The sequence below is a fragment of the Chiloscyllium plagiosum genome, unplaced genomic scaffold (genome assembly GCF_037043375.1).
Source record: "Chiloscyllium plagiosum isolate Xiang-an unplaced genomic scaffold, Cpla_swu_hap1 HiC_scaffold_27, whole genome shotgun sequence".
NCBI lineage: Eukaryota > Metazoa > Chordata > Chondrichthyes > Orectolobiformes > Hemiscylliidae > Chiloscyllium > Chiloscyllium plagiosum.
Window position 1 is genome coordinate 22,031,923 of NW_028270165.1, and position 27,799 is coordinate 22,059,721.

General features: G+C 46.8%; 2 protein-coding genes and 1 long non-coding RNA gene across 7 annotated transcripts in view; 2 read left to right on the plus strand and 1 right to left on the minus strand.

Moving 5' to 3' along the window:
• The window catches only part of LOC148143411 (uncharacterized), a 35,652-nt gene extending 29,533 nt beyond the window's left edge, over positions 1 to 6,119 (plus strand). Inside the window, exon 2 of the mRNA XM_087974185.1 lies at positions 3,586 to 6,119. Within this exon, the coding sequence (XP_087830311.1) occupies positions 3,991 to 4,626 (636 nt within the window). The 5' untranslated portion in view covers positions 3,586 to 3,990 and the 3' untranslated portion in view covers positions 4,627 to 6,119. The remainder of the gene's footprint in view (positions 1 to 3,585) is intronic.
• The window catches only part of LOC148143409 (uncharacterized), a 204,486-nt gene that overhangs the window by 132,996 nt on the left and 43,691 nt on the right, over positions 1 to 27,799 (minus strand).
• LOC148143412 (uncharacterized) lies at positions 7,892 to 27,097 on the plus strand. Of its 5 annotated transcripts, none has more exons than XR_015751215.1 (3): positions 7,892 to 8,186; positions 15,654 to 15,758; positions 24,595 to 27,097. It is a non-coding gene; the product is annotated as an uncharacterized LOC148143412 (long non-coding RNA). The 5 variants fall into 5 exon arrangements; XR_015751218.1 differs by having other exon boundaries at positions 25,192 to 27,097; XR_015751214.1 differs by lacking the exon at positions 24,595 to 27,097 and adding an exon at positions 19,483 to 22,336.

A 27,799-nucleotide genomic window follows, 5' to 3' on the forward strand; every position in this document is an offset into this window, starting at 1 on the left:
GCCCTGTAGTACACACTTATCCCTCTCCATCACGAGAGTAAAAATCACCGAATTATGGTCACTATCCCCAAAGTGCTCACCTACCTCTAATTCTAACACCTGGCCTGGTTCGTTACCCAGAACCAAATCCAGTATGGCCTCACCTCTTGTTGGCCTGTCTACATATTGTGTCAGGAAACTCTCCTGCACACATTGAACAAACACTGACCCATCTAACGAACTTGAGCTATAGCTTTCCCAATCAATATCAGGAAAGTTAAAGTCCCCCATAACAACCACCCTATTACTGTCACTCATCTCCTGAATCACCTTCCCAATCCTTTCTTCAATGATTCTAGGACTATTAGGAGGCCTGTAAAAGACTCCTAACAGGGTGACCTCACCTTTCCTATTCCTAACCTCAGCCCAAACTACCTCAGATGGCAAGTCCTCATCCATCGTCCTTTCCACCGCTGTAATACTATCTTTGACAAGCAATGCCACACCTCCCCCTCTTTTACCCCCACCTCTAAACCTACTAAAACATTTAAATCCCGGAACCTGCAACAGCCAATCCTGTCCCTGTTCTAGCCATGTCTCCGTAATAGCCACAACATCGAAGTCCCAGGTACCAACCCACGCTGCAAGTTCACCTACCTTATTTCGTATACTTCTTGCATTGAAGTATACACACTTCAAACAACTTCCCTGTTTACAGGCACCCTCCTTGGAAATTGATGCCATGTTCCTCACCTCCCTACACTCCAGGCCCTGCACCCTGAAGCTACATTCTGGAGGAGAAAGTGAGGTCTGCAGATGCTGGAGATCAGAGATGGAAATGTGTTGCTGGAAAAGTGCAGCAGGTCAGGCAGCATCCAGGGAACAGGAGAATCGACGGTTCGGGCATAAGCCCTTCTTCAGGAAGGGCTTATGCCCGAAACATCGATTCTCCTGTTCCCTGGATGCTGTCTGACCTGCTGCGCTTTTCCAGCAACACACCTTCAGTCATTCTGTCAAGGAATACCTGGATCTCTTCTTGTGTCTTAGTTAAAATTGCCAGTGAGATTGGGAATGGCTATAGTGCATTTATCTTGGACAATGGTGCAGACCTCACCCTCCTGGGCAGGTATGTAGTCTAAGACATACTGATTCTGCACAGAGTAAAGACACAGTTCTGATCACCCCAGTTTACTCTGTTTCAGAGCCTCTTTACTCTTATTTCCTCGAATGGTCAGGCTGTAAAAGAGGGAATTGCGGTTCTGTTGACTTGTCACCCCTGCCGATCCTTCCAACCTCAGCGTACTCTGGATTCCCCAACCTATCGGGTGTCCTGTATTGTCACCCAGTCCCTTGGGATCCTTCTAGTTGGAGCAAGGTTGGCTGAGACCGACCGCTGCATCCTCCTCCGATGGAGGTTCCATCGACTTGTCCACCGGCCAGGACAAGGTACTGTTGTGGGAACAAGAGCTGTGATAGTGACCTTATGAGGGATATCTTTGCCATCCAGGACAAGGAAATTGGTAGCTTTACCTTAGCTGAAGAAATAATAGTCTGGTTTGGGTTATATTTGGGAGAGTTTGTCAAAATCGGTTACTGAAATGTTACAGCAGGAAGTCTGGTCAGGTCTACAGGAGTAAAGGGTTGACGTTTTGCAAGAGGAGTCGCTTGAGCGCTGTAAAAAAATGGGCCAAGTGACTCGAGCACTCGCACTGTATGGGAGACGATGGTCCTCAGAATGCTGTTCCCATTGGGCTCTCCCTTAGCTCTATTGTACATGGTCTTGGTGACAGTATCAGATTCTGAAAAGAGAAAAGGCCTATAAATGCGCATGGAAAGGGTTCCGTTCCAGGTCCATGTGCCGCATAAGGCCTGCTGTACCCCAGCCAGTGTTACACTGGCTGTTTGTATACACAGACCGGAGCTATTGGAAAGTGATATTTCTCTTCACAGGGTCGGCAGTAGGAATTCTGGTGAACAGAATGGAATCGGGGACTGGGCACGTAAGTCATCTCCCGATAGAGAGGAGTAACCTACTACTGCCTCTGGGGTGAAGAGCGTTCTGTGGGCCTGTATACACAAGTTCTTTGTGGATTGAGGAGATTTCCCTATCAGGCTTCCCCTTTTTCTCGAGGGAGCCCGTCCTGGGCGTCCTTAAAATATTTACCATAATAACGGGGTTGATAATTTTTATCCTCACTAGGCTTGCGTCTGCAGTTAAAATAAAAAAAACATGGTAACGACATGGTAACTCTCACTGATTTCTACTGTCCAGATGGACCATCTGGTCTTTCTGATGTAAGAGTCCATTGCAATAATCAATCGTCATCACGTTCCGCACGTCAATGGCGTCTGGTCCGGTCCACTGGACGACATCTCCTCAGCATGGGTGGTGGATAATCTCTGATCATTCCTGGTCGCATCCATACTTAGTGGCTTTCCCCAACAGGATGTTGTAAGTGATCAGAAAGGTGAGGAGATAGGCGATCCCCCACATGTCCCTCCTCTTAGTTCAAGTATCTGCAATAAGATCAACATGAGAAAAACAGCAAGATTCAAAAACCCAGCTGGACAGGGTCCACTCCTTTTGTTGGGATTCCAGGATTCTTTCCTCCTCTTCCCCCAAACCTTTTGATTAGTGCGGCCAATCAATTTACAATGGTGCAGTTGGACCCAAGCTGAGCGCCCAGCGACTGTGACCGCCGTAGGGGTGGGAAGTAAAACCTGGAAGGGGCCATCCCAATGAGGTTGGAGATCTTTGCCAGTCCAGTTCTTGACGAGCACCAACGAACCAGGCTCTACCCGTGACGAGGCTGAAAGGGAGGGAACATTGTTGTAGGCCGCACGCTCCTGGGAGTGAAAGGCACGCGTAACACTAGTTAGAGCAAGAACACAACCAATCATTGCTTCGGTCATGTGGTGGAAGTGGACTGTGAAGGGAGCAGAATCGTTCCAAGGGGTATGGAGAGGGTGACCAGAGAGACTCTCAGCTGGAGACAGTTGTGTCTTGATCGCAGATATGGATCGCATCTGGAATAAGGCCACAGGGATTAGCATAACCAGGAGAGGCCAGACTCTGCCATTAATTTGGCAAGCTTAGTCTTGAGTTTGGTTAAAACATTCAACAATGCCGGCCGCCTGAGGATAAGCTCCATGCAGTTGCCGACAAATACAAAGCTGGGAACAGAGTTCTCCGTTAATATTACCTACAAAGTTGGTCCATTGACTGAGCTAATGCACGCAGGTATACAGAAGCAGGGAATTATTTCCTTAAACAAAATCTTCACCACAGTCTCAGCAGTAGCGTTAGGAGGAGGGTAGGCTTCAATCCACTTTGAAAAGACATCAGCAATAAGCAAAACATATTTATAGCAACTCAACTCATTTCTCCAACTCAATGAAGTCCAGTTGAAGTGTCTCCAAGGGACCCTCCAGCAAGGGAGTTCTCGTAGTTAGAATGGAGTGAGAACAGAGGGGGGTGGGAAGAGTGGGATGGTAATTTCAATTTTGTGGAACAACAAAAGAATATTCCACAGAAAGTAGAATTACTTGTTCTCAATTTCTACCCTGCACTGATACTGATGACTTTTGTAATCTCTTTTTTTGCAGAGTATTTGAAGATCTGAAGACTGAAGTTTCAAAATCAACAGATGAAGGGCTTATGCCCGAAACATTGACTCTCCTCCTCGGATGCTGCCTGACTCTCCTGTGCTTTTGCAGCGCCACATTTTTTGACTGACTCTCCAGCGTCTGCAGTCCTCACTTTGATGTCAATGTCTGACAGTCATTCAATCCATCGGGACAGCAACTATGTTTGACTGTGATTTCTGTGAGAGGGATCAACGCTTTTTGGTTCCTGTTTGAGGATGTTTTCAGCATCAGTGGGACTGGCCGAGAGACCCCACTGTTGCAGCGCACTGTGTGTGGAGCCTGAAACAGTTATACGGCCTGGGAAGGGGATTTCATGGCAGGGAGGGGCTCCCGACGCGTTTGTGTGCAGCTGAAGCTGTGGCCATGGAGAAACCCGAGGAATCCCACCCCGTGGAGAAATTGTGGAAGTGTGGCGACTGTGGGAAAGGCTTCCGTTTCCCGTCTGTCTTGGAGTCTCATCGGCACTGTCACACCGGGGAGAGGCCATTCCCCTGCACCGACTGCAGGAAGGCCTTCAGACATTCCTCCCACCTGCTGAGGCACCAGCGGGTCCACACGGGCGAGAGACCCTTCAGCTGCCGCGAGTGCGGGAAAGCCTTCAGTAATTCTTCCACCCTGCTGACCCACCAGCGGGTCCACACGGGCGAGAGACCCTTCAGCTGCCGCGAGTGCGGGAAGGCCTTCAGCACTTCTTCCACTCTGCTGAGGCACCAGCGTGTCCACACCGGGGAGAGGCCCTTCAGCTGCCGCGAGTGTGGGAAGGCCTTCAGCAATTCCTCCTCCCTGCTGACCCACCAGCGGGTCCACACGGGGGAAAGGCCGTTCACCTGCTCTCAGTGCAGGAAGGGCTTCACCTACTCCTCCAACCTGCTGAGGCACCAGCGGATCCACACGGGGGAAAGACCGTTTAGCTGCCCCGAGTGCGGGAAGACCTTCAGCACATCCTACACCCTGCTGAGGCACCAGCGGATCCACACAGGGGAGAGGCCGTTCACATGATCTCAGTGCGGGCAGGGCTTCAAGTATTCCTCCCACCTGCACAAGCACCAGCGGGTCCACACGGGGCAGAGTCCCTTCAGCTGCCCCGAGTGCAGGAAGGCCTTCAGCAATTCTTGCAAACTGCTGACCCACCAGCATGTCCACACAGGGGAGAGGCCGTTCACCTGATCTCAGTGCGGGAAGGGCTTCACCTACTCCTGCAACCTGCAGAAGCACCCGCGAGTTCACGTGCCATCGCAGGGGGATTGAAGGAGTGACGGCCGAGTGCCATTATCGATTGGACTATCAACCCGGTTCTGGGGACTCCCGGGTTCGAATCCCGCCACGACAGATGGCAGAATTGGTATTCGGTCAGAAATGTGGAGTTCGGAATCTAACGATGAGACCGTTTCAGGGCGGGGGGTGGTACAGGGGAGAAAGCCCCCATCTGATTCACTCTCTCCCTTGTTAGAGAATGGAACAGCCACTTTGGGAAAGGATTCACTCAGTCGTTCCAGCTGCATCCTTTACCCGGACTGGCCTACATGTGACCCCAGACCCTCAGCAGTCTGGTTGACTCTGCACTGCCCTTCCCCCACTGGCAAATGAGCGGGGAGAAACTTACTAGGAGAGAGGGAATGGGTTGAAATTGCTGAGTGAGGCAATACTTCCTCCGGGTTACGGCTGTGCCAAGGATCTAATTACAACCTGGTACTGCCCAATATTAAAGACAGTGGGGTTTGTGTGGGCTTTGATCTTGAGCTGTTTAAAAAGCAGCTACTTTGTCTATGCCTTTTTGCAGGGGGGGAATCTGAAGGTGTAAAAAAAGTCGGGTCACAATAAAGGTTACCTGAACTTACCGCCGGGCTCAGACTCTCAATGAAAGCTTTGAGCTCCAAGAGGTTTTTTGTTTAAAGCTGGTCCTCTCTTTCAGCTTCCTGCACTGAGTTTCCAATGTCGTGTATCAGATGGAGCAGTGAATGAGTAGCTAGTGTCATTAGAAATTGTAAATCTTTCAGGTACTGTGTTGTTTCATCAGCATTGTAAAGTTTACTGGCAGCACCAGGAGGTGTGGGCTGTGTTCACTAGAAATGATGTGGAGGTGTCGGTATTAGACTGGGTTGATAAAGTTTAAAAAAAATCACACAATACCAGGTTATTGTCCAACAGGTTTATTTGGAAGCACTAGCTTTCTGAGTGCTGCTCCTTCATCGGGTAGCTGTGGAGCAGCATCGTAAGACACAGAACGTATATCAAAAGGTCAGTATCATGCAACTGATGGCATATATTGAACAAGCCTAGATTGCTGTCAAGTCTTTCATCTCTTCGAATGGGTGTAGGTTTTGGTTCATTAATGTGTAACTGCCAGAACATCTCTTAAGTCACATTTTTGAGATGACTTAAGGTTTTATAAAAAAGATAACATCTCAGCTCAGACAATGCATTAAAGGTGTGAGATTTGAGTCTGTCAGTATTTCAATCTTGAATCAGACTGGTTCTATTTCCAAAGGAGGAATTCATAAAATATTACATGGATTGATTGCCTGGAAATTGAATGTATCTGCAAATATAATTCTGCCAATACAAATTCACTCCAAAGAATTGTGGGTGCGTGCATGTGAGTTTGTGCGTGAGAGTGTGTACATGCTTGGTAAAGTGTGAGTGTGATGGAGTATAAGCCTGTGAGAGCATTGGGGGGGGGAAATGTTTGTGTGTGTCTGAGGGGGAGCATGTGTGTGAGAGGTATTAATACAAGCAAGGGGTTGCATTTTGCTAAAACAAGGAAGGGCAGCACTTGTCCAGATAATGGTAAGGCCCTGGGTCATGTTATAGAACAGACAGACATGGCGGGGGGGGGGAGGGGGGTGTTCAGGTACATAGTTCTTTGGAAGTTGCATCACAGGTAGACAGGGCGGTTAAGAAGGCATTTAGCAGCATAGCATTCATTGTTCACACCATTGAGTATAGGGGTTGGGACATCATGTTGAGGTTGTATAGGGTGTTGGTGAGGCCACTTTCAGAGTACTGAGTACGGTTCTGATGGCCCTGTAATAGGAAGAATACTATTAGAGAGGGTTTGGTAAAGATTTACCAGAATGTTGCCAGGACTGGAGGGTTTGAGATATAAGGAGAGACTGGGACTTTATTCATTCGAGTGCAGGAGATTGACAAAATCATGAGGAATGGAGGTAAGGTGAATAGCAAAGGGCTCTTACTTAGTGTCGGGGAGCTCAAAACTTGGGGGCATATTGCTTGGAGTAGAAAGATTTAAAAGGAACCTGAGGAGCAACATTTTGAAAGAGGGTGGCTTTGTATGTGGAATGAACTTGCTGAGGATGTGGTAGATGCAGGTACAGTTACAACATTGAAACAGCATTTGGATGGGTACATGAATAGTAAGGTTGAGAGGGATTATGGGCCAAATGCAGGCAAGTGGGACTGGTTTAGTTTGGAATCCTGGTCGGCATGGACGAATTGGACCGAAGGGTCTGTTTCTGTGCTGCATATCTTTATTGAAACCAGTAGAATTCTGAAAGGGGCTTGACAGGATAGATGCAGATGTGGGCGGCACGGTGGCACAGTGGTTAGCACTGCTGCCTCGCAGCGCCAGAGACCCGGGTTCAATTCCCGCCTCAGGCGACTGACTGTGTGGAGTTTGCACATTCTCCCCGTGTCTGCGTGGGTTTCCTCCGGGTGCTCCGGTTTCCTCCCACAGTCCAAAGATGTGCAGGTCAGGTGAATTGGCCATCTTAAATTGTCCGTAGTGTTAGGTAAGGGGTAAATGTAGGGGTATGGGTGGGTTGTGCTTCGGCGGGTCGGTGTGGACTTGTTGGGCCGAAGGGCCTGTTTCAACACACTAAAGTAATCTAATCTAATCTAAAAATGCTCCTTTGTGGGGAGGGTCATCGAATTCCGACAATGTGGAAGCAGGTCATTCAGCCCATCTCTTCCTCTCTGGCCCTCCTGAATAGTATCCTACTCATACCCAACCCCTTACTCCGTATTTCCCATGGCCAAGCCACCCTAACCTGTACATCCCTGGTCACTATGAAGCCGTTCCGTTAGATGTCGGAATCTCTGTTTAAATTGAGCCGTGAGCTTTCCCAATGTAGACAGGGCTCCTGGAAACGTGGCAGTGTCCCCCCTGCAGCTGCAGAGCGAGACAGGAGAGTTTGTTTTTGTGAATGAGCAGTTGTAGCGCGAGGTGGCTGTTGCTTGGTGACGGTGAGGCTCCCCCGGCCCCGCCCATCCCCCCGTGCAGACGTCACGCGGGGGCGAAGGCGGTTGGGAGGAGAAGTCGCTCGAGCGGGGAAGCGGCCGTTAGGAAAATGGCGCCGTGCGGCCCGGGGCAGACACCCGTCACTGGGCACCGCCGCCTTCCTGGCGCAGCTGCTGTGTCACGGCCACACCGGCCGGCTGTACAGCAGGCAGGAGCCGGTGAGCATTCTGGAGGCGGATGGGGTTAAGGGCCTGCTTGGGAACTCGTCGGCCGCCTGGGTGGTGGAGTTCTACTGGTCGTGGGGCGGCCCCTGTGTCAACTATGGGGCCACCTGGAAGGTACTGGGCCCGGGAGGTGAAAGGTGAGGCAGGTTGTGGGGGGACGGAGGGGAAGGAATGTGGGGCCTGTCCTGTCATAGTGACATTTTACACTCACTTTCCATCTGCTTTTACTGGCGCTTGTGCTGTTTACCCTCACTGTGTGTTTAATCCTTGTGCTGTTTACCCCTCACTGTGTGTTTAATCCTTGTGCAGTTTCCCCTCACTGTTTGTTTAATCCTTGTGCTGTTTCCCCCTCACTGTTTGTTTAATCCTTGTGCTGTTTCCCCCTCACTGTTTGTTTAATCCTTGTGCTGTTTGCCCTCACTGTTTGTTTTAATCCTTGTGCTGTTTCCCCTCACTGTTTGTTTAATCCTTGTGCTGTTTGCTCTTTGCTGTTACTTGTGCAATTGTTGAGGGTAGTGTGTAAATACTAGTGAAGGAGATTATGCACCAGCATGTATATGTTCCTCAGTCATTGAAGGGGCAGGACCTGTTGAGAATGGTTAGTAAAGCATGTTGTGCACTAAGCCTTGTTAACATGGATATAGTTTGTTATTTGGAAAAATAGACTTTATTATTTAAAGTCACAGATGTACAGCACGGAAACAGACCCGTTTGATCCAACCAGGTCAGGTGAATTGGCCATGCTAAATTGCCTGTAGTGTTAGGTAAAGGGGTAAATGTACGAGAATGGGTGGGTTACGCTTCGGCGGGTCGGTGTGGACTTGTTGGGCCGAAGGGCCTGTTTCCACACTGTAAGTAATCTAATCTAATCGAAACCTGTCCGATCCAACCTGTCCATGCCAACCAGATATCCTAAATTGATCTAGTCCCATTTGCCAACACTTGGCTCATATCCCACTAATCCCTCCCTATTCATATACCCATCCAGATGTGTTTTAAGTGCTGTAATTATACCGGCTTCCACTACTTCTTCTGGCAGTTCATTCCATACGTGCACCACCCTCTGCACGGAAACGATGACCCTGAGGTACCTTTGTGGTCTCACCCTAAACCTATGCCCTCTAGTTGTGAATCTCACCCCAACACTGAGGAAAAGACATAAAAACATTGAGCAGCCAGACAAATGCAAAAGCAATCAAATATTGAGCCACATGGGAAAAAAAAAATTATGGCTCTACCCTTTTTGTTCTCCCATAGGAATTTGGACACTTAACATCTGTCAATGACACCATTGCTACAGTGCATATTGTGTACACTCCTCAGTGTCAACAAGCAGGGCACACGTTTGCCGGTGTCACCAAAACATTGGGCATGTTCCTCGCTGTTGGCAGAAAAGGGGCGAGACCTACGTTTGATGGAGAAATAAGGAGCACTGGAGGACCGGAGGGAGAATTGTCCTCCTGCCATTCGGAACTCCCCTATTGGTGAATGTGGAAGTTGGACCATGAGGTTCTGAAGCTCCTGCTCATCCTCTTTCTGAATGAAGATTGAGCTTCACCTCAGACTGCAACTTCTTTCCTCTGTCCAACATCTGAGAGTACGGCACTCTCTTTTCTCACCCCCATTTCCATTTATGTTTCATTTTGAGGTTCAGTTGTTGACTTGGAGCAACTGAAAGGAATGGGAGTGAATCCAGCGAGGGGACAGGCTCTGGGAAAGTTAGTCCAGGCCTTTGTTCTCAACTGGCAAAACAGACAGGCAGGAGACTGAAAGAACGCAGCAAGCCAGGCAGTATCAGGAGATGGAGAAGTCGAGGTATCTGGTGTAACCCTTGTTCAGGACTGGGGGTGGGTATAGGGAGAGCTGTGGAACAAGGGTGTGCTGGGGGCAGGGTATTGAAGTGGGGATAGGTGGAGACAGGTAGAGGGTACAATAGACAATAGGTGCAGGAGTAGGCTATTCTGCCCTTTGAGCCAGCACCACCATTCATTGTGATAATGGCTGATCATCCTCAATCAATATCCTGTTCCTGCCTTTTCCCCATAACCTGGTACGACCTGGTTGGTGAATCGGAGGAAGGAATCTAGTTGGCAGGGAAGAATGGAAGGGGCTGGGAAGTGACTTGGGGGATGGGATGGGAGATTATTTGAAATTGGAGAACTCAGTGTTGAGTCCTCCGGGCTGTTGACTGCTCAGACAGAAGATGAGGTTTTGTTCCTCCAATTTGTGGTTTGGTGTGTTGTGGAAGGGGAGTGGGAAGGGGCATTAAAATGGGTGGAGATTGGGAAGTCCGCTCAGCCTCTACGGACCCGGCTGTGATGCTCAGCAAACCGTTCCCCAAGTTTACGCTCGGTCTCCCCGATGTAGAGAAGACCACAATTGGCAAAGCACAGCAGGTCAAGCAGCATCCGAGAAGTAGGACGTCGACGTTTTGGGCACAAGCCCTTCATCAAGAATGATGCGTGGATGTTCAGAGGGGCGTCAGTATCCTTCTGTGCCAGTTGTCAGACAGGTGCAGCAGGCAAGGAGCAAGGCAAGTGGTGTATTAGCAAGAGGAATTAAGTTCAGAAGTGGGGATGTCTTCCTGCAGTTAGGGGGTCATTGAATATATTCAAGGCTGAGTTCATCTGATTTTTATGTGAATGTTTATGGGGAAGGCAAGAAAATGGTTTTAAGACTAGTATCGGACCGAGTTACAGAGCCATACAGCACAGAAACAGACCCTTCAGTCCAACTAGTCCATGCTGACTATGTTCTCAAACTAAACCAGTCCCACCTGCCAGTGTTTTGGCCCATATCCCTCCAAACCTTTCCTATTCATGAACTTATCCAAATGTCTTTTAATCGTCGTTACTGTACCTGCATCCACCACTTCCTTGAGACATTTAGTCCGCATGTGAACCACTCTGTATAAAACAAATTGTGCCCTTCAAGTCTTTTTAAAATCTCTTTCTCCTGTCACCATCAAAATTTGCTCCCTAATCTTGAAACCCCAACCCTAGGGGAAGGACACCCATCGTTCACCTCATCTCTCCCCTCATGATTTTATAAACCTTGATAAGGTCACATCTCCTCCTCCTATGCGCCAGTGAAAAAGTCCCAGCCCATCCACCTAGATGCAGGTAGATCCATATCCAGTCATGATCGGTTCAATGCTGGTCCCAATTCTCTCGGTGTCCAGGACAGCAAGAGACCACAAGACATAGGAGCAGAAATTAGGCCATCAGGTCTGCTCATTCCATTCAATCGTGGCTGATAAGTTTCTCAGTTACATTCTTCTGCTATAAGCAAAGTGAAAATGGAGGGAGAGAGTGTGGGATGGAGATTTTCAGCTTCCAGGGAATAAAAGAGGAAAGAGTTCACTATAAATTGGAATTTATGGGATCGGCTGATGAACCGAGGAGTGTCAGTTGGAGTTTAATTTAGAGAAATCAGAGATTTGCATTTTGGTCAAGCGATCCAGGTAGGACTGACACAGTTAAGGGGAGTGTTGCTGAATAAAGAGACCTTGGAGTGCTGGAGTCTCAGGTGGACAAAGTAGTGAAGGCGGCGTTTGGTTTGCTTTCCTTCATTGCTCATAGCATTGAGTATAGGAGTTGTGAGATCATGTTATACACACTTCCCACTCGAACGTGTTATCTAACTGCTTAACTGTTTTTAGTGAATATAATCCACACCTCCCGCCGCTGCCATAATGTGGTTTGTTTGGAAGCCCTAGCTTTCGGAGTGATTAGATTTATTTTAGATTTTATTACTTAGTGTGGAAACAGGCCCTTCAGCCCAAACCGACCCTTCGAAGAGCAACCCACCCAGACCCATTCCCCAACATTTACTCCTTCACCTAACACTACAGGCAAATTAGCGTGGCCACTTCACCTAACCTGCACATCTTTGGACTGTGGGAGGAAACCCACGCATACACTGGGAGAATGTGCAAACTCCACACTGACAGTTGCCCGAGGTGGGAATTGAACTCGGATCTCTGAAGTGCTGCTGCTGCTGCTTCAGGTGGTTGTGGGGAATAAGATCATGATTAGACTATTTATAGCCAACAGAGTCCAGTTCATGGACATTAAACAATTTAGATTAAATCTTTCATCTTTTAGAATGGGGTTATGTTCTTTGGTATGTTAATCCCAGAACCTGTTTTCAGTAACTTTCTCAAGAATGTAATTTAAATGCAGAGCTTTTCTATCAAAAATGTCAGGCTGACTCTACATTGGGACCCAGACAGAATTCACACCTACTGGTGGGTAGGCTGGGACTTTTTTCACTGGAGCACAGGAGGTTGAAAGGTGAAGGTATCGGGTGCCTCATTAGCAAGTTTGCAGATGGCACTCAGATTGATGGAATATCAGATAGTGAAGGGGGCTGTCAGATGATACAGCAGAATGTAGATTGGAGAGTTGGGAAGAGAAATGGCAGATGGAGTTCAATCCAGACAAATGCGAGGTGATGCATTTTGGAAGATGCAATTCAAGAGCGAGCTATACAGTAAATGGAAAGGACCGAGGGGAAATTGATGTGCAGAGAGATCTGGGTGTTCAGGTCTATTGTTCTCTGAAGGTGGCAACGCATGTCAGTAGAGTGGTCAAGGCGGCATACAACACGCGTTCCATCATCGGACGGATTGAGTAAAAGAGCTGGCAGGTCATGTTAAAGTTATATAAGATTTTGGTTTGGCGCATTTGGAATACTGCGTACAATTCCGGTCGCCAGATTTCCAAAAGGATGTGGATACTTTTGGAGAGAGTGCAGAGGAGGTTCACCAGGATGTTGCCTGTTATGGAGAGCGCGAGCTATAAGGAGAGATTGAGTAGATTAGGATTATTTTCATTGGAAATAAGGAGGTTGGGAGGGGGGGGGGGGTGTCCTGATTGAGGCCTAAAAACCATGAGGGGTGTAAACAGGGGTGGATAGTAAGAATTATTTTCCCAGAGGGGAAGACTTAATTACTCAGGGTCACAAGTTCAAAGTGAGAGGGGAAAGGTTTGAGGGAGATATACATGGAAAGTTCTTTACACAGAGGGTGGTGGGCGCCTCGAATGCATCGCCAGTCGAGGCAGTAGGGGTGGGATCGATAGCGTCATTTAAGATGTATCTAGACAGAGACATGAATGGGCAAGGAGCAGAGGGATACAGATCCTTAGAAAATAGGCGGCAGATTTTGATAGAGTATCTCGATCAGCATTGCCTTGGAGGGCTGAAGGGCCTGTTCCTGTGCTGTAAGGTTCGTTGCTCTCTTCATAGAGGTTTACAAAACCATGAGGGGCGTAGATAAGGTGATTGGCATGTGTCGTTTCAAGATAAGGCTGCAAATTAAGGGGAGAGGAGAAAGATTTAAAAAACACATGAGGAGCACCTTTTTTTTTTTAAACAGTGGTTTGTGTGGAATGAATGTCCAGAGGAAATGGTGGATGCAGGTTGAGTAACAACGTTTAAAAGACATTTGGATAAGTACATAAATAGGAAAGGTTCAGAGGTATATGGGACAAACACAGGCAGGTGGGACTAGTTTAGTTTGTGAATATAGTCAGCATGGACTATATTCCATGCTGACTATATTCAATATATTCAATGACCCCCTAACTGCAGGAAGACATCCCTACTTCTGAAATCAATTCCTCTTGCTAATATACCTCTTGCCTTGCTGATTGCTTGCTGCATCCGTCTGACAACTGGCAGTGACTGGTGTGGAAGGACGCTGAGGCCACTTTTTACATCCACACATCATTCCTGAGGAAGGGCTCGTGCCTGAAACGTCGATTCTCCTGCTCCTCGGATGCTGTCTGACCTCCTGTGCTTTTCCAGTGCCACACTTTTCGACTCTCATCTGCAGTCCTCACTTTCTCCACATCCCGATATGTCACCATTTAAATAACGTACCTCTTTTTTGGCAGTTATTTTTGCATAACCGAGGTTATAACTTCACACTGTGGGACTGCATTTGCTGTGCGTTTGCCAATTGAGACACAGACCTGGACCAACGTTTCCCGACTCTGTCCCCTCCCTGGATTCACTCGCTTTCTTTTCAGTTGCTGCAAGTCAACAATTTAACCCCAGAATGAAAAAATGAAATGGTAAAGACAGTGCCGTACTCTCAGATGGCGGATAGAGGAAGGAAGTTGCAGTCTGCGGTGAAGCTCGTTCTTCATTTGGAGAGGAGGAGCAGCAGCAGCTTCAGAACCTGATGGTCCATCTTCCGCATTCAGACAATTGGGGAGTTCCAGGAGGACCAGGCTCCTTGTCTGGCTTCTCATTGGTCCATCTGAAGAAGGGTTTGCACTGTTTCTGCAGACAGAGCATGCGCGGCTTTTGCTGAACCAGCATAGAGTCAGAAGTGTACAGCATGGAAACAGACCCTTCGGTCCAACCCGTCCATGCCGACCAGATATCTCAACCCAATCTAGTCCCGCCCCTCAACACCTGGCCCACATCCCTCCAAACCTTTCCTATTCATATACCCATTCAAATGCCTCTTAAATGTTGCATTCGTATCAGCCTCCACCACTTCCTCTGGCAGCTCATTGCATACACGTACCACCCTCTGTGTGAAAAAATTGCCCCGTAGGTCTCTTTTATATCTTTCCCCTCTCACCCTAAACCTGTGCCCTCTAGTTCTGGACTCCCCAACCCAAGGGAAAAAACATTGTCTATTTATCTTGTCTATGCCCCTCATAATTTTGTAAACCTTTATAAGGTCACTCCTCAGCCCTGACACTCCAGGGAAAATAGCCCCAGCCTGTTCAGCCTCTCCCTCTAACTGTACCTCTTATGCTCGCATCCAAATCATTTATGTAAATGACAAAAAGTAGAGGACTGAGCACCGATCCTTGTGGCACTCCACTAGTCGCAGACCTCCAGTCTGAAAAACAACCTTCCACCACCACCCTCTGTCTTCTACCTTTGAGCCAGTTCTGTATCCAAATGGCTAGTTCTCTCTGTATTCCTTGAGATCTCACCTTGCTAATCAGTTTCCAATGGGGAACCTTGTCAAACGCCTTACTGAAGTCCATTTCGATCACATTACTGCTCTGCCTTCCTCAATCCTCTTTGTTGCTTCCTCAAAAAACTCAATCAAGTTTGTGAGACATGATTTCCCACACAAAAAGCCATGTTGACTATCCCTAATCAGTCCTTGCCTTTTCAAATACATGTACATCCTGTCCCTCAGGATTCCCTCCAACAATGTGCCCACCACTGACGTCAGGCTCACTGGTCTAAAGTTCCCTGGCTTGTCCTTACCACCCTTCTTAAACAGTGGCACTACATTAGCCAACCTCCAGTCTTCTGGCACCTCACCTGACATGCGCAGTATGCTGTATGGAGATGCTGTTCCTGATGGATTTAAAGTGTCCAAATGCCACAATTTCTACCCCCCCCCCCCCAGTCACTTGACATAACCGTGCAGGGTCCTCGCTATTTTTGATGCTCATGTTACCTGGAACCCTCATGATTATATCAATCTCAATGAGGTCACCCCTCAACCTCCTGTGCTCCAGTGAAGAGTCTCAGCCTCTCCTTATAACTCAAACCCTCCAGTCCTGGCAACATCCTGGTAAATCTTTACTGAACCCTCTGTAATAGTATTCTTCCTATTTCAGGGCCACCAGAAGTGTTCTCAGTACTCTACAAGTGGCTTCACCAACATACTGTACAACTTCTAAATGATGTCCCAACTCCTTTATTCAATGGTGTGAACAAATAAGGTAAGTGGGCTGAATGCCTTGTGAAGCACCCTTCCAACCAGTGATGCAACTTTCAATGAAGTATGTACCTGAACACCTCCCCCCCACTCCCCCCCAATATCCCTCTGTACAAGTCCTGCCCTTATTTTAGGAAAATGCAACCCCTGACTTTTATCTATACCTCTCTCATATGTACGCTCTCTCTCAGATGTACACACACCCTCTCACAGGCTTCTCCTCCATCACACTCCCTTTACAAAGCATGTGCACACACACACATGCGCGCACACACATATAACAATGGGGTGCATTTGCAGAATAATATTTACAGATATATTCAATTTTACACAAAAAGCGCACAACATGCAGGTAGTCAGTCCATTTAATATTTTATAAATTCCTAGTTTGGAAATAGAACCAGTCTGATTTAAGATTGGGATACTGACACACCTTTCATGCATTGTCTGGGCTGAGCTGTCACCTGTTTCTAAAAAAAAAAACCTTAAGTGATCTTGAGAATACGACTTAATAATAGTTCTGCGATGTACACATTAATGAAATAAAATCTGCAACCCATTCTAAAAGATGAAAAACTTAACAGCAATCTACATTTGTCAATATATCATATCAGTCGCATGACACTGATCTTTTGCTCTTAACTCTGTGTCTTATGATCCTGCTCCACAGCTACCCGATGAAGGAGCAGCACTCTGAAAGCTAGTGTTTCCAAATAAACCTGTTGGACTATAACCCGGTGTTGTGGTTTTTAAACCTTGTCCCACCTAGTCCAACAGCAGCACCTCCACCTCCTTTCTAATGAACACAACCGATACTTCCCAGTGCTGCCAGTAAACTGCCGATGAAACGATGCAGTGCCTGCACTCCCGAAAAATTTAAACTTCTAACGAAACCAGCTACTCAGTCACTGCTCCATCTGATATAGAACATTGGAAACTTAGTACAGGAGGCTGCAAGAAATGAGCCTCCTGTACTAAAACAAAAACCGCTTGGAGCTCTAAGCTTTCAATGAGAGTCTGAGTCCGGCAGAACGTTCAGGTAACCTTTATTGTGTCCCAACATTGTTACAGCTTCAGATGCCCCCCAGCAAAAAGGCAGAGAAAGAGTAACTGTTTGTTAGACAGCTCAACAACAGGGGGAGGAGCAAGGAGCAGAGCAAGGCCAACAGCAGGCCCCCGCACTACACCTGCGTTACCTTGCACAGTTTACAAAAATCCCTTCCCCTTCAGCCACTCAGCCCAAAGACTACACACCGATCCTCCGAAGGGTAACCCACCCACACAATTCCCCTACCCCTATTGCTCAACATTTACCCCTGACTAATGCACCTAACCTGCACATCCCTGTGCACGATATCCCAACCTAATCTCGTACTACCTGCCAGCATGGGGCCCATATCCCTCCAGTTGCCTTTTAAGTGTTGTAATTGTACCAGCCTCCACCACTTCCTCTGGCAGATTATTCCATACACGTACCACCCTCTAAATTAAAAGGTTGCCTCTTGGGTCTCTTTCATATCTTTCCCCTCTCACTGTAAACCTATGCCTTCTAGTTCTGGACTCTTCCACCCCAGGGAAAAGACTTTGTCTATCTATCCTATCCATGATCCTCATGATTTCATAAACCTCTATAAGGTCAGCCCCCAGCCTCTGACGCTCCAGGGAAAACAGCCCCAGCCTGTTCTATCTCTCCCTATAGCTCAAATCTTCCAGTCTTGGCAACATCCTTGTAAATCTTTTCTGAACCCTTAAGTTTCACAACATCTTTCTGATAGGAAGGAAATCAGAATTGCACACAATATTCCAACTGTACAGCAGTAACATGACCTCCCAACTCCTGTACTCAATATTCTGACCAAATAAAGGAAAGCATGCAAAACACCATCTTCACAATCCTATCAACATGCGACTCCACTTTCAAGGAGCTATGAACTTGCACTCCAAGGTCTCTTTGTTCAGCAACACCCCCGAGGACCTTTCCATTAAGTGTATAAGTCCTGCTAAGATTTGCTTTCCCAAAATGCAGCACCTCACATTTATCTAAATTAAATTCCATTTGCCACTTCTCAGCCCATTGGCCCATCTGATCAAGATCCCATTGTAATCTGAGGTAACCTCCTTCGTTGTCCACTACACCTCCAATTTTGGTGTCATCAGCAAACTTACTTACTATACCACTTATGCTCACATCCAAAAGGTAGTGGGCCCATTATCTATTTTCAAAGTGGAATTGACAATATATTACATGTATTGACTGCCTGCAGATTGTGCAGTCTTTCAGCAAAGTAGAATGTTTAGGGTGCAGGTTTGCTCGCTGAGCTGTAGGTTTGATATCCAGACATTTCATTACCTGGCTAGGTAATATCAGTGGTGACTTCCAAGTGAAGCGAAGCTGTTGTCTCCTACTTTCTATTTATATGTTTGTCCTGGATGGGGTTCCTAGGATTTGTGGTGATATCAAAGTTATGAAGAGAGATACATATTTTGTTTAACCAAATACAATGGCAGTGCAGAGGATTTCAGAAAAGTGCAATAAATATTTACTTTTTACCACTTATTCAACTAATTTAAGAATTTCAAATTGAATCTGAGCTAACTTGAGAGCAAATGGCAACATTCGTTTGTTAATAGACTCGCCATAAATTATGAAAGATCACTTTTATCTAAGTCACAATGTTTAATCCCAAATGGAGCAATTAAGTGCAAAGTTACTTTCAACCATTTAATAAAATACTGCAAATTTTATTTCATATGAAAATACATTCATATTATAATTTGGATAAGATCTTCACAAAGGAAATATACTAAACAAAATAGCTTTCCTGGGTATCAATATTGACAACAGTTATGCAGCTATTATTTGGCAATTGATATAATTGAAATAATTTCAGAATAAATGAGCTGCTTTATTATTATACATTGAGATATTGCATATCTTGGCTCTCACCCAAGTATTCTCCGAAGAAAAAAATGCATCTGGATGGGGACATGAATAGGAAGAATTCAGAGGGATATGGGCCAAATGCTGGCAAATGGGTCACTAGATTAATTTAGGATATCTGGTTGGCCTGGACTGAAGGGTTTGTTTCTGTGTGCTCATTACAGACGCCCCTCTTCTGGGATCCCCATACCAGCTGTTATTTTCATGAAATAATCTGACAATTGTTGACTTCCATCAACCTATTCCATCCAGAGAAATTTCCTCTCTCTGCAAAGTGTGGTTCACGTTGGCAAATTCAATCCTCCTCCGGTCCTCAGGAACACAATCTATAATGCGCAACGTTCTCAATACCTGTTTAACGTTCAGTGGGGAAACTATTTTCAGTCCAACAGGTAAACCGAATTCCTCCGAAATGTTTTTGGCAAATGCACTGCTCCCACGAGAGCTCATGGGCCCACAGTTCAAAGCTTTCAACAGCTTTTTTTTTCATTTCCCCACCTTCCCAGGATGCAGAATTTCTCCCACCAGAAATTGTTTGCCCTGAAAAAAATCCAGCAGGAACATGATTATGGAGCCATCAGTAAAAATGCTTCATTTGGCTCAACCAAGGTTGGAAATGGAAGAACATCTCTGTTCAAAGTTACTGTTCCTTTGCCCTTTCAAAATTCCTTGAATTTAAGGTGTTCCATTGTAGCATTTAATTATAATCCATTAAAAGCAGTATCCAGTCTCATCTGAGTGCGGAACCAACTCAACAAGTGAAATAACCTTTCTGTCTGCTCTTTAGATGTGACAACCTCTCCCTCTCTGTTGATGCAACAGGATTACCAGAGCTGCAAGTACCACTCTCGGAATATAATTGCTGATTGACAGTTTACTTGAACTGCTTAACATAAGGATTTAAAAGCTGCTAGCCCGATCTCGCACAAAGCACAAAAACAAACTGTTCACCCGTGCCTGCACAGAGGAGAAATTTCACTTGGAATAGATCACAAAATAAGAACTCTTACCAGTCCCACAACTCATGTGTTTCCCATGGACAAAGTTAAACATCACACAACACGTTATAATCCAGCAGGTTTGTTTGGAAGCACTAGCTTTCGGAGCGCCGCTCCTTCGTCAGGTAGTTGTGGAGAATGAGATCATGATCACAATTTATATCCAAAGGAGTCTAGGGTCATGGAAATGTGACACATCAAACAATTTTAGATTAAATCCTTTATCTTTTAGAATAGGTTTCTGCTCTTTGGTTTGTTAATCCCAGAACTTCTTTTTTGTTACCTTCTCAAGAATGTCATTCAAATGCAGAGCTTTTCTAACAATAAGTGTGAATTCTGTCTGCGCCCGAATGTTGTGTTCGACTAACATTTTTCTTAGAGAAAAGCTCTACATTTAAATTACATTTTTGAGAAGGTAATTTACAGATTAGGGTGTAGAGGTTAGGGTGAATAGGCTGTGCTAAATTACCCATAGTGACCAGGGATGTGAAACTTACGGTGGATTGGCCATGGGAAATACGGAGTAAAGGGGTGGGTATGTGTGGGATGCTGTTCAGAGGGCCAGTGTGGAATAGATGGGCTGAATGGCCTGTTTCCACATTGTTGGGATTCTATGACTCCCACCAAAAGGAGCATTTTATCTGCATCTATCCTGTCAAGCCCCTTTCAGAATTCTACTGGTTTCAATAAGATCACTTCTGGTTCAGAGAGGTAGACAGCATAGAAATAGACCCTTTGGTTCAACTCATCCATGGCGACCAGGGTTCCCAAACTAAACTAGCCTCACTTGCCTGCGATTGGCCCAAATCCCTCTAAACCTTTCTATTCATGTACCCATCCAAATGTCGTTTAGACTTTGTAAACGTACCTGCATTGACCACATCGTCAGCAAGTTCATTCCACGTGTAAACCGCCCTCTGTCAAAACGTTGCCCCTCGGGTTCCTTTTAAATCTCTCTCCTCTCACTTTAAAGAAATATGCCCCCTATCTTGAGTTCCCCAATGCTAAGGAAGAGCCATTTGCTATTCACCTTACCTCCACTCCTCATGATTTTATCAATCTCAATAATGTCACCTCCCCAACCTCCTGTGCTCCAGTGAAAAAAGTCCCAGCCTCGCATTATAACTCAAACCCTCCAGTCCTGGCAACATCCTGGTAAATCTTTACCGAACCCTCTCTCATACACACGTGCTCTCTCAGACACGCACACATACACCCCTAACACACTCTCAGGCATATACTCCATCACACTCTTATGTGCACTCATGCATAAACTCACATATCACTTTTTGGGCAAATTTGTATTGGCAGAATTATGTTTGCAGATACATTCAATTTTGCTCAAAAAGTGCACAGTCTGCAGGCAGTCAATCCATGTAATATTTTATTCATTCCTACTTTGGAAATAGAACCAGTCTGATTCAAAATTGGGACATTGACAGACTCGAACCTCACACCTTTATCGGGGCTGACTGGGCTGAGTTGTTACTTTTTTTAAAAAAAACTTAAGTCATCTTGAGAATGTGAATCAAAAGATGTTCTGGGATTTACATATTAATGAACTGAAACCTGCAACGCATTGTAAAAGGTGAAAGACTTAACAGCAATCTTGGTTTGTTCAATATATCCTATCAGTTGCATGACACTGTGATCTTTTGCTATAAAATCTGTGTCTTATGATCCTGCTCCACAGCCACCTGATGAAGCAGCAGTGCTCCAAAAGCTCACACTTCCAAATAAACCTGTTGGACTATAACCTGGTGTGTGATTTTTAACTTCATCCAGGCGAGTCCACCACTGGCTCCTCCACATCATTTCTAGTGAGCACAGCCCACACCTCCCAATGCTGCCAGTAAACTTTACAACGCCGATGAAATGACACACTATGCACTCCTGAAAAATTCACAATTTCTAACGAAACTGGCTGCTCATTCACTGATCCATCTGATACGCCACATTGGAAGCTTAGTGCAGGAAGCTGAAAGAAATGAGCAGCTTTAAAACAAAAACCTTGGAGCTCAAAGCTTTCAATGAGAGTCGGAGCCGGGGGTAATTTCAGGTAACTTTTATTGAAATCCAACTTTGTTACAGCTTCAAACCCCCTCAGCAAAAAGACAGAGAAAAAGTAGCTGCTTTTTAAACAGCTCAAGGTCAAAACGCACATGCTACCTACACCCCCCCACCCACCTCACTTCTTTACTATTGGTCATCACCAAGTTGTCCCTTTGTAATCGGATCCTTGGTACAGCCTTAACTGGAGGAAGTGTTGCCTCACTCGGCAATTTCAACCCATACCCTGTATCGCACCTTCTGTTGCAGTGGGATTCAAACCCGGGGCCGCTGGAACTGGGTTGGTAGTCCAGTCGATACTGGCACTCAGCCATCGTGCCTTCAATCCCCCTGCAATGGTACATGAACTCCCTGGTGCCTCTGGAGGTTTGTAGAGCTGGTGAAGCCCTTCCTGCACAGGGGGAAGCTGAAGGGCCTCTCTCCTGTGTGGATCCACTGGAGGGTCAGAAGGTTGGAGGTCTGGGTAAATCTCTTCCCGCACCCGGGGCAACTGAGGGGCCTCTCCCCTGTGTGGACCTGTTGGTGCCTCAGCAGGATGGAGGAATCGCTGAAGGCCTTCCTGCACACTCGGGGCAGCTGAAGGGCGTCTCCCCAGTGTGGATCCGCTGGTGGGTTAGCAGGGTGGAGGAAGTGCTGAAGCCCTTCCCGCAGACAGGACAGGGGAACGGGCTCTCCCTAATGTGGCTTCGCTGATGAGTCTCCAGGACAGACGGGACACAGAAGCTTTTCCTGCAATCGCCACACTTCCACTGTTTCTCCACGGGACTGGATTCCTCGGGTTTCTCCATGGCCGAAGCGTCAGTTACACACAAATGCGTGTGGAGCCCCTCCCCACCGTAAATTCCTCTTCCCAGGCCGTATAACTGTTTCAGGCTCAACACTCAGTGCGCTGCAACAGTAGGGTCTCTCATCCAGTCCCACTGATGCTGAAAACGTACTCAAACAGGAACCAAAACGCTTTGCTCCTTCTCACAGAATCATAGTTGAAAATCATTGCGGTCCCAATGGATTGAGTGACTGTTAGACATTGATGTCAAAGTGAGGACTGCAGACGCTGGAGAGTCAGTGTCGAAAAGTGTGCCGCTGGAAAAGCACAACAGGTCAGGCAGCATCTGAGGAGCAGGAGAGTCAATGTTTCGGGCATAAGCCCTTCATCTGTTGATTTTGAAGCTTCAGTCTTTAGATCTTCAAATACACTGTTAAAAACAGATTACAAAAGTCATCACAATCAATGCAGGGTAGAAATTCAGAACAAGCAATTCTATTTTGTGGAATATTCTTTTCTTTTGGTTTTCCACAAAATTGAAAGCACTCCCACACCGTCTTCCCCCTCTGTTCTCACTCTGCTCTATCTAATTCTCCTGAAGGTGCTGATTCAGGATCTTACAGGGACTGACATCTCTCTGAATTTTGGATACCTCCACCTGAAAGTTAATATCTTTCACAACACTGGGATCCTGCTGAGAGTGAGCATGTCTGATTTTGGGAAGCAAAAAAAAAGTGTCAATTCAGGGTGAACCTGCAACGCAGCTTCTTGAGGAAGGACCAGACACAAAATGGTTAACGACCCCAGGAAGGTGGGAGTAAAATGAGACATCAAGGCATCAACACCGACACACTTCAGTCAAACTCTTCTGCTCCCAGTCAGGGCAAAACATGCTCTGACAGTCCAGCCTTCACAACCACACTTCTGCTTCCACTGAAGACAATTAGAGTCACACAGCACGGAAACTGACCCTTTGGCCCAACCTGCCCAGATATCCTAAATTAATCTAGTCACGTTTGCCATCACTTGGCCCCTATATGGGCCGGGTGCTGGCAGCTGGGACTAAATTGGGTTGGCTATCTTGTCAGCAAGGACGGAGTGGACCGAAGGGTCTGTTTCTGTGCTGTACATCTCTATGACTTCAGTCGCATTTGCCATCACTTGGCCCTGACCCAACTGAACCCTTCATATTCATATGCCCATCCAGGAGCCTTTTAACTTGTCATCGTACCAGCACCCACCACTTCCTCTGGCAGCTCACGCCATCGCTCAAGCGACTACATGTTGAAAGCGTCTGATCTGGTGCACCAAATGACACCAGGATAATCTCAGATCATTCCAGATTGCATTGATACTCAGTCAGTGGCTTTCCCAATCAGGATGTTGTACGTGATCAAACAGGTCCATGGGTAGGCGATCCCCCACATCTTAGTTCAAGTATCTCTATGAGAACTCCCTTGCTGGAGGGTCCCTTGGAGACACTTCAACTGGACTTCATTGAGTTGGAGAAATGAGTTGAGTTGCTATAAATGTGTTTTGCTTATTGCTGATGTCTTTTGGAAGTGGATTGAAGTTTACCCTCCTCCTAATGCTACTGCTGAGACTGTGGTGAAGATTTTGTTTAAGGAAATAATTCCCTGCTTCAGTAAACCTGCCTGCATCAGCTCGGACAATGGACCACACTTTGTCGGTAATATTAACGGAGAACTCTGTTCCCAGCTTTGTATTTGTCGGCAACTGCATGGTGCTTATCATCCTCAGGCGGCCGGCATTGTTGAATGTTTTAACCAGATGCAAGACTAAACTTGCCCTCTCCTGGTTATGCTAATCCCTGTGGCCTTATTCCAGATGCGATCCATGTCTGTGGGCAAGACAGGACTGTCTCCAGCTGAGAGTTTCTCTGGTCACTGCCTCCGTACCCCTTGGAACGATTCAGCTCCCTTCTGAGTCCACTTCCATCACATGACCAAAGCAATCATTAGTTATGTTCTTGCTCTAACCAATGTTATGCGTGCCTTTCACTCCCAAGAGCGTGCGGCTTACAGCGATGTTCCCTCCCTTTCAGCCTCGTCACGGGTAGAGCCTGGTTCGTTGGTGCTCGTCAAGAACTGGACTGGCAAAGGTCTCCAACCTCGTTGGGATGGCCCCTTCCAGGTTTTACTTCCCACCCCTACGGCGGTCCCAGTTGCTGGGCGCTCAGCTTGGGTCCAACTGCACTGTTGTAAATTGATTGAACGCACCAATCAAAAGGGGGAAAGAGGAGGAGAGAATCCTGGAATCCCAACAAAAGGAGTGGACCCTGTCCAGTTGGGTTTTGAATCTTGCTGTTTTTCTCATGTTAATCTTATTACAGATACTTGAACTAAGAGGAGGGACATGTGGGGGATCGCCTATCTCCTCACCTTTCTGACCATGTACAACATCCTGATGGGGAAAGCCACTAACTATGGATGCGACCAGGAATGATCAGAGATTATCCACCACCTATGCTGAGGAGATGTCGTCCAGTGCACCGGACCAGACGCCTTTGACGTGTGCAACGTGATGAAGATAGATTATTGCAATGGACTCTTACATCAGAAAGACCAGATGGTCCATCTGGACAGTAGAAATCAGTGAGAGTTATCATGTCGTTACCATATTTTTTTGATTTTACCTGCAGACGCAAGCTGAGTGAAGATAAAAATGATCAACCCTGTTATTATGGTAAATATGCCCAGGAACATCATCCCTTTTTGTAGGACGGGCCGACTCGAGAAAAGGGAAGCCTGATAGGGGAAACTCCTCAATCCACAAACAACTTATTTATACAGGCCCACAGAACGCTCTTCACCCCAGAGGCAGTAGTATGTTACTCCTCTCTATCGGGAGATGACTTACTTGCCCCGTCTCCAGTCCCCGATTCCAATCTATTCATCAGACTTCCTACTGTCGACCCCGTGAAGAGAAATATCACTTTCCAGTACCTCGGGTCTGTGTATACAAACAGCTGGTGTAACACTGGCTGGGGTACAGCAGGCCTTATGCGGCACATGGACCTGGAACAGAACCCTTCGCTTGCGCATTTATAGGCCTTTTCTCTTTTCAGAATCTGATACTGTCACCAAGACCATGTACAATAGAGCTAAGGGAGAGCCCAATGGGAACAGCATTCTGAGGACCATCGTCTCCCATACAGTGCGAGTGCTCGAATCCCTTGACCCATTTTTACAGCGCTCAAGTGACTCCTCTCTGCCACCGTGGGCGGCACGGTGGCACAGCAGTTAGCACTGCTGCCTCACAGCGCCAGAGACCCGGGTTCAATTCCCGCCTCAGGCGACTCACTGTGTGGAGTTTGCACATTCTCCCCGTGTCTGCGTGGGTTTCCTCCAGGTGCTCCGGTTTCCTCCCACAGTCCAACGATGTGCAGGTCAGGTGAATTGGCCATGGTAAATTGCCCATAGTGTTAGGTAAGGGGTAGATGTGTAGAGGTATGGGTGGGTTGCGCTTCGGCGGGGCAGTGTGGACTGATAGGGGAAACTCCTCAATCCACAAACAACGTATTTATACAGGCCCACAGAACGCTATTCACCCCAGAGGCAGTACTATGTTACTCCTCTCTATCGGGAGATGACTTACTTGCCTGTCCCCAGTCTCCGATTCCAATCTATTCATCACTGTTTCCACACTGTAAGTAATCTAATCTAAAACGTCAACCCTTTACTCCTGTAAATCTGACCAGACCCCCTGCTGTAACATTTCAGTAACCTATTTTGACAAACTCTCCCTAATATACACCAAACCAGACTATTATTTCTTAGGGTAAAGGTAAAGCTACCAATTTCCTTGTCCTGGATGGCAAAGATGTCCCTCATAAGGTCACCATCGGAGCCCTTGTTCCCACAACAGTACCTTGTCCTGGCCAGTGGACAAGTCAATGGAACCTCCATCTGAGGAGGATGCAGCGGTCGGTCTCAGCCAACCTTGCTCCAACTGGAAGGCTCCCAAGGGGCTGCGTGACAATACAGGACACCCGATAGGCTGGGGAATCCAGAGTACCCTGAGGTTGGAAGGATCAGCAGGAGTGACAAGTTAAAAGAACCGCAATTCCCTCTTTTGCGGCCTGACCATTCGAGGAAATAAGACTAAAGAGGCTCTGGAACAGAGTAAACTGGGATTATAAGACCTGTGTCTTTACTCTATGCAGAATCGGTTTGCCTTAGACTATATACTCGCCCGGGAGGATGAGGTCTGCACCATTGTCCAAGATAAATGCACTATGGGCATTCCCGATCTCACTGGCAATATTACTAAGATTCAAGCAGAGATCCAGAATGACTGAAGGGACCAGTTGGGGAAACTGCAGATCGGGCTGTTGTTACAATTGGTTTATCAATTTAGCTATGTCTGTTTGTCAGTATTGGTATTGTTAGGTATTTAATTGCTATGCTTATGAGGTCCCTTAGTGATATAGATTTGCCCCAGAAGATGCTCCTTTTGCAATCTGATGGCTCACACACACGTGTCGATGGCGATGATAAATATGACCAGATGAGCTGCGAAGATGGTGGTGCCGCTCTGCAGGATGTTGATGGCTGGACCACCTTGAAGGGCATTCGTTTGGACTAGCCTTCTCTTTCAGTGATCGCGGTGCAATCAAAGGGAGGAATGAGGGTGTGGGCATCTGGGTGAGAAAGTCTATAGCCTTAAAACTTGTCTTTAAACATTCAGATTAAAATGTAATGCTCAATTATTGAATACATTTACTGCACTAGAAAATAAACCGGCAGGTAGGCTCAGAAAGAGGAGAGAACTTAAAGATAGGGACACCTGGGCTCACCAAGTGATAACAGGATGCTGTGAGGCAATTAAGAACGTTTGCCTCAGCATCGGTGAATCTGTGTGAACAGGACACCAAGTGATAACATTCACAGCAGTTCCCTTGTGAGACCATTTTAGTGCTGAGGCTGTTGAATCCCGTAGAAAATTAACTCTTTGTGCTTATCTGCTATGGATTGACATGAATTGCATTTTGGGACTGTATGATGATATTGAGTAGCCATTACTGGTTATTAAATACAAACTGTAAAAGGAAATATTGATAAAGGTTTACATTACTTGCTACAGCCGAGGCTCCAGCGGAGGAAACGGGCCGCGGGCACACTTCCTGCTTTGGGATGGCCACGCCCCCTGGTCCTGGCCTCGCCCCCTCCTCCGCCAAGCGACGCGTAAGCCCCGCCCCTTCCGAACGCAGATCGTAAACCCCTCCACCAGACTAAAGCCCGCCCCTC